Below are 7,720 nucleotides of genomic sequence, written 5' to 3'. Positions count from 1 at the left end.
CGGAGGATCATCTTGCACTTCCTATCCCACTCCAATTCCTCACCTTCTAAGTTTCCCTCTCCTGAGCCTAATGGAAAGGGTCGTAGTAAATGTTGTGATCATTATAAAACCATCAAGCATTTAAATGAAGAGGTCTTTTATAGACAGAAAATGAAATCTAGTTACGCAGGAGAAATCTGGAGGACAATACACTTCTCAAGGCACTGCATGAACCTATCCCACTCCAATTCCTCACCTTCTAAGTTTCCCTCTCCTGAGCCTAATGGAAAGGGTCGTAGTAAATGTTGTGATCATTATAAAACCATCAAGCATTTAAATGAAGAGGTCTTTTATAGACAGAAAATGAAATCTAGTTACGCAGGAGAAATCTGGAGGACAATACACTTCTCAAGGCACTGCATGAACCCATCCACGAGCATGATAGAGTTATACTTTATGAGCACAGGGAAGAAACTTCAGAAAGTAGTATAAACCAATAACAGATAAAAAGATAATATGCCTGTTCCAGAGTCACTCACATTGTACAACATCTTTTACAACTGCACTAAAGTGTAAGTTACCTGTCAATCTACTGTTGAATTGCTGTGGTGTGACTCTCAACTAGCCTTATCAATCCCACAAAATAACCACCCGTGATTCAAGTAGCAGCACTTTTTATGTTGCATATGGTGTCTTGACTCTTATCAAACCCCAGATATATTTTTGAAAATGTACAACATTGCTATCTAAGTTATTACGAAAATAGATAGAACATAATTGATTCCAGATATGATTCTGAAAATGATAACCTGAGAAATAATCTCAAAAATATGATGCTGTATATTACCAGAAGAATATTGAAATTGTGCTGCTAAACTAAACCAAAAAATGGCAACATTTAGCAAAGACTCAAAGTAGTGCAGCCTCTTAAACGAATCTGATGTCCTCAAAAAATTACAACCAAATCATTCCAATAGTAATGCAGAAAACTTTGAAAGGAGAGACGAAAGTATTTACAGAAGGAATCAAATATGACGGGGCAGATGTCTGCGTATGAACATGAGACAGACAGCTAGCATAAGAAATCCAACAACGAGGAGGTGAATGTGGGAGGTCTCTTCCTCATTTTCTTCTTCGTCCTCCTGTTGGTCATCCTGTTGGTCTCGGTGATTGGATATTCGAGTTCCATAAAGAGCCCTGGCACCACGGATATCATCAGCAGTAAGGGAGTGCCTAATGTGTCCCGGTGGTAGAAAGGGATACATAACAGAGTTTTGGACTTTGGAATGACCCAGCCCAATGACATGGCCAATGTCATGAACAGCAGTGCTCTGAATATCAAATGCAGAGGGATGGTGTGTGAGGTGGCAACTTGTTGTCCAAAGCTTGTCAACGTTGAAGTGAAAGCGGCCATCCTCCGGAGGGAATGCATGTGCCACCGTTACACTGGGCCCTTCAAATGGGGCTCCATCCCCATGGTCACGTGCCACAAATTCAATCTTTATATTTGCCTTCTCAAATTGATTTGTTTCAGAAAAATTGAGTGGAACCACTGCTGCCCAGCTGTCAAAGGCAGAAGCCAGTGTATTGCGGATGTCCTCCTTGGAAAGGATGGTTGACTCTGCATGGGCAATGGTGGAGGAAAAGGCGTAAGTGAGATGATGGGTACTTCTCCACTTTAGCTTCCCATAGGCGAATTTCCACGGCTCTTGGTTCCATAAACTGCCCTTAGAAGGACTTGGTTTGGAGAGGAATATCAGCAGTTCATCAGGTATATCTTCCCTGCTGCATCTGGGGATGTGCATGGTACCCAGTGTCTCTTGGTCTAGGAAGCCTGTGACACTAAGATTGAAGTTATTCTGGTACATACGCAGACTCTCTTCGAGCTGATCATCAAACAGGTCATCCCATGCATGTTGTTCCTGTTTTTGTTGCAACAGATAGCCAAACCTGGCCAAATATAACTTAACATAACGTATCCCATTGTGGATGTCACCTTTCTTGAGGTCCAGGCCCCTCAAAACATCCAACTCGGACACTGCAGTAGTTACCTCCGTCTCCTTTATATCCAGGCCCATTTCTCTTCCTGTCTTTTGTCTTCCATATCTGTGAGAAGAAATGGTTTCAGCCGTTAATATGACCACAACAATTGCAAGTACTACCAGACCTCTGTATGTAATAAACCTGAAGTTGTCCATTTCTAATACACTCTATCGCAAGCTCTCTTTCTCTCTCTCTTTCAGCAATATCTTTGGGCCCTGCAATTTTCAGAATCCATATCCATTTGAACTTTCAGATAGATCAATCCTGACAACAATAAAACAGAAATCAAGATAAATATATCGACAGAAGTAGTCAGAAAACACAACATCAGGTTTCCCTCGATGAAACCGAAGACAGAAAGAAGGAAATCATGGAAAACTATTAAATGAAAATCTAAAATCAGAGAATAGGATCAATGACCATCTCAATCTACCAAAAAAACTCGATAATAAGTTATCATAATACTCAAACTCTGGAAACCAACTTTAAATTGCAATAACCTTCTGAAACATAGTCATTTGATATATCACCATTTATCTATGGCATGCAATGCTTTTGAAAATAAATTAAATATTCACGCCCTCTGATAAAATTAATCTACCAAAAGATATGATAATTTCAGTTAAAGATCAATTTTATAGCCCAGTTTATTGATAAGACTAAAAAACAGTGCTAATATACCACAAAACATTGCTAAAAATATAGGGCCAATCGGCGAAAACCTAATTTAATATAGAAAGATTAATGAAATATTAAGTTGGCAACAGTAAAATTGAAATGGGTAATGAAACATGAAGTTTACAGTGAATAAATTCAAATGGATTACGGAACGTGAAGTTGGCAATGATAAAATTGAAATGGGTATTGAAAGATGAAGTTGATTATGATAAACTGAAATGAGCCCTGATTAAATTGCGATGGGTATAGAAGCGTGACAGTTGGCCTTGATAGAAATGAAATGAGCATTGATAGAATTGATGTGGATGATGAAAAATGAAGTTGACAATAATAAATTGAAATGGGTAATGAAACATGCAACTGGGAATGATAGATGAATACATTGACATTGATAAACTTGAATTGGGTAATGAAACATGAAGTTGGTTTTGATAAAACCACTTATAAAATTGAAATGGTTATTGATAAAAGAGAAGCAATGACATACATTTTAGAGCTTAGCCTTGATGCCAATGTAAAGTTCTTTGAAGGCTTCCACAGCTCAAATTGACATTTAAAAGTTAAAATGGGTAAAGAAACATGCCGCTGGGAAAGATTAAAGAAACATGCTGCTTGGAATGATAAGATGAATACATTGACATTGATAAACTTGAATTGGATAATGAAACATGAAATTTCTGCTGATAAAACTGAAGTGCCCATTTATCAAATCGAGATGGGTATTCATTAAAGAGAAGCAGTGACATACATTTTAGAACTTAGCCTTGATGCCAATGTAAAGTTCTTGGAATTGCTCCAGGAGGATACGTTTGAAGGCTTCCCCAGCTCAAATTGGCAATTATAATTTGAAATGGGTAAAGAAAGATGCCGCTGGGAAAGATTAAAGAAACATGCCGCTGGGAAAGATTAAAGAAACATGCTGCTGGGAATGATAAGATGAATGCATTGACATTGATAAACTTGAATTGGGTAATGAAACATGAAGTTTCTGTTGATAAAACTTAAGTGCCCATTAATCAAACTGATATGGGTATTCATAACAGAAAAGCAGTGACATACATTTTACAGCTTAGCTTTGATGCCAACGTAACAGCTCTTGGGAATTGCTCCAGGGGGGTATATTTGAAGGCTTCCACAGCTCAAGTATATGGCTGAGCAAAAACAGGAAAACAATTGGTAGAAACACTATGAAGAAGTTCGTGAATTGCTGGCGACAATTTCGCAGAACCTCACAAATGTACCGTACCGTGCAAAGGGCTGCCTGTGAAAATGTATATATGCGATAAATCAAACACTGCTAGGATCACTGGCTGCCATGTCAGCAATTTCAGTTCCAGCTAGGCTTGCCATGGTGGACGGTGAGATGGAATCAGGACTTTTTTTTAATTTAAAGATTAATTTCTGATTTTCGTAGACAATAATTCCCAAAACAAGAATAAAAAGAGTATAATTTTTGAAGAGATTTTATATCATCCACGGAAAACTTCTACTTAACAGAATTAGTTCACACGTGTACGTACTCTGCCAAACAGCCCTGTGAAAATGCATGTAAGCGCTATATCAAACATTATTATGATAACTGATCAGTTCCAGCTAGGATTGCCATGGTGGACAGTAATATGAAATTAAGGCTTAATTTTTTTAATTTAAAGTAATTTCAAATTTTGGCAATAACAAAAAACTAAAAAGTTTATACATTTGCAACAATATTATGAATTCATTAAGAATCTTTTTTATTGAAAGAATACAATCTACATAGTAAAGGTTGCACTGAAAAAGTGCAAGAAAATGTTCCACATGATAATCCATCAAAAATTACACTCAATAATACATGATAAAAGTGGATCAATATATGACAAAAAGATATACAACCACAGTAGACAATAGCAAAGAGTATTTTACAAACATAAGTTAAAAAAGTTAAAGCATTAAAGGCAAAAGCTATTAGCAAACCAATGCGAAGTAAAGAGCCATCAACAATTGTATAGGGTTCAATTGTTGTTATAGCACTTGTATTATTCAATCTTGGTACATATTTATATTACAGTCTGCATGATTTAATTTTGGATTCAATTATGTTGGAGTTTTTAGGAGTTTTGGAGACCAAGAGCAAGTTTTAAAAGAAAAGCAAAAGATAGAGGGAAAAGTTGCACATGAATAGAGGATTAAGGGAAAAGAGCTAAGAACTAAATTGAAGAGGAAAAGGAGCTAAAAGGAAACATAAAAATAGACAATTAAATAAGAAACTTAATTAAAAGAACATGAGGAAAAAGAAAAAAGAATGGCAGTTTTCAAAATAAAAAGAAAACAAAATAAAAATTACATATTAATTATTAATATAGTATCTTAGATATTAAAACTTATAAAAATATATGTTTAGAAATAAAAATCAATAAAAGTAATTAATTTTAAAAAAATTATAAGGATAGAGAAAAAGCAAGCAACACAAACAGGCTTCATTAAGGGAAGACATATTTTGGAGAACCTATTAACCAGTTGGGAGGCCATGAATTGGGCCAAGGAAACAAACCAAAATACGGCCATATTCCTATTAGATTATGAAAAAGCTTATGGTAGGGTTGAATGGCTCTTCCTACTTATGATGTTGGATGCTTTTGGTTTTCCTAGTTCATCCTGCCATATTGTTCAAACACTACTAAAAGATGCTTTTGCTCAAATAGATATTAATGGGTCTCTGATAGAAAGTTTCTCCCTGGAAAGATCAATTAGGCAGGGATGTACCCTGGCCCCTACCCTACTTGTTATTGCCTCGGATGCATTATTTTATTTGCTTGGGATTCACTAATATCTCCTAGAATAAAAGGCATCTCTCTTCCCAATAAGAAAGCCCTATTGAATATTCAATTTGCAAATGACATTGCTCTTTTCATTGCATTGGAAGAAGGTAACATGGATTCCCTCGTGACTAAATTGGATATCTTTTGTGACGCATCCAAAGCAAGAATCTTCAATTCTAAATCTACCATGCTTGGTTGGAAGGAACACCCTCCCCAATGGTTCACCAAGTTTGGAATACATTGGGAAGGTCAATCCAAACAAGCAAGGTATTTAGGGATTCCATTTGCTATATGGCCCAATTTATAGAAAATGTGGTTGTGGATCAAGAATAAAATTGATAAGAAGTTAAGTACATGGAACAATCAGTATCAATCATTAGCTGGCAGGCTGCAAGTTTATCAAAAAATACTTTTTTCTTATAGCATTTATTACGCCTTTGTATGGTTATTTAGAAGTTACTAGGTGAATGACATTCAAAAACAGATCAAGAGCTTCCTTTGGTTAGATAGCAGAGGTAACAAAAAGGCTCATACAGTTGTTTGGAAATGGTGTTGTTTGGATAAGGAAAAGGGCAGCCTTGGTCTAAAAGACCTTAAGATTCAAGGTGTTGCTCTAGTTGGTAAATGGATTTTCAAAGCATTAAAAGGTAATGAACCTTGGAAATTCCTGATCAAGAATAACATTAAGTTGGTTGTTCCTAAACAAGAAAAATCATGGAAACTTCTCCCACTTAATGACCTTCTAGCAGGTAAATTCCCATTGGCTACAGTAGGGTCTCCTATTTTTAGAACAATATAAAAAGATTGGGAAAGGGTAAGGGGTCTCATTACCCACAATGGTATTATTGCAGATGATGGTAGTATTTGTGGTGAGAGGTCCATATGGTGGAACTTGTTTCATAAGGATAGACCTCTGGCCCTCCTACAAGGGTGCTCTACTAGGAATTGACACTCTAGAGGTATTATATACTTCAATGACATTATGGTTGATGGACAATTGAAATCTTGGGTTGTCATAAGTATGGAAAATAAGCTTCCTAGATCTAATTGGAGGACCTATATTGTTCTTAGATATTCAAGCACTCATCTCTACCTCCCAAGGGTTTCCACCTAGGATGAGGAGAGATTTCTCCAATATAGGTGGTTTGATGATAATTTGATTATGAACACTAATGTAATGTGTAATAATGAGAATCTGATTGAGCATCTTAATAATGTTTGGCAATTTAATTTTTCTAGAAAGGAATGGGGTAATGGGGTAAGTGCACCAAGATGGTGTGCAAAAAGGAGGTTATAAGTGGACACTTTTTTTCTGATATCAGCTAAACCTAAACTTGGAAGAGAAATTTGAGAGTCATCCACTCAAAATATGAAGATAATCAAAGAACAAAGATTGTAGTACTCTAAATCTAGTTTCCAAAATATGATTTTTTTTCAAAATTGGATAAGATTAAAGGGGTCAAATCCTTCATGCACAAAAAATAGATCCTAATTTTTTCTAAAAACATAACATAGTGTCTGATGCGAGAATCAAAACATTCATAGTTAGATTTAGTATTTTGACAAATCCTTTGGTAGAAAGATATTTAAGAGTGAGCACTAGAAGTTGTGTATTTTTTTTGTAATTTTTTGTTGAGTAATTTTTTTAAATGATTTTTCGAATAGGGCACATCTTGAAAATCAAGTACCTGTTCGTGTGCAAAGGATAACTTGCACCAAAATAATCGAAAATATAATTTTATTTTTTTTAAGTGTAAATAATCAAGTGCATTACAATAATATATAAAGTTTTTTAAATTTAGATAAGTAGATCAAAAATTATTAAAAAAATGGTACACATATGTCTCTAAGAACTATGGAGACACTGGTAAAAGAAATTCAAGAATAATATGTTATTGTTGCTCAAATTTTTAAAAAATTATATGGTTAGAAAGCTCAGAAGATGGGTGAAAATATGGTGGCAATTTTAGAAATACCCAATTGATACCTAATGATGACAAAATTGAGAAACCAACTTGATAAAACAGAACACGTCAAAAGAGAGGGAAATGGAGGGAAATCAAACTTCCAACCCTCAACCTTGACATCCAAGCCTATTCACAAGCCTAAACGCACTAAACACGTATGGATTTATTTAAAGTAATAGCACATACGGGGTTTGTAGAGACAAAAGCGCATACGGGGTTTGTAGAGACAAAACCACGTACGCGTTTTAGGTAAAC

The 7,720-nt window shown here is 35.6% G+C and overlaps 1 protein-coding gene across 1 annotated transcript; it reads right to left on the bottom strand.

Annotated features, from left to right (window-relative positions):
- Nucleotides 1-821: 821 nt before the first annotated feature.
- Nucleotides 822-3,928, bottom strand: LOC131056885 (metalloendoproteinase 1-like). Its single transcript, XM_057991161.2, has 2 exons — nucleotides 3,760-3,928; nucleotides 822-2,286 (listed from the first exon to the last, which is right to left on the bottom strand). Exon 2 carries the CDS (start codon nucleotides 2,175-2,177, stop codon nucleotides 1,005-1,007), a length of 1,173 nt encoding a protein of 390 aa, XP_057847144.2. The 5' UTR covers nucleotides 2,178-2,286; nucleotides 3,760-3,928; the 3' UTR covers nucleotides 822-1,004.
- Between the last annotated feature and the right edge of the window lie 3,792 nt (nucleotides 3,929-7,720).

The sequence above is a fragment of the Cryptomeria japonica genome, chromosome 7 (genome assembly GCF_030272615.1).
Source record: "Cryptomeria japonica chromosome 7, Sugi_1.0, whole genome shotgun sequence".
Taxonomy (NCBI): domain Eukaryota; kingdom Viridiplantae; phylum Streptophyta; class Pinopsida; order Cupressales; family Cupressaceae; genus Cryptomeria; species Cryptomeria japonica.
The sequence above is the reverse complement of the archived record's forward strand: the minus strand, read 5'-3'. Positions and strand labels throughout refer to the sequence as shown.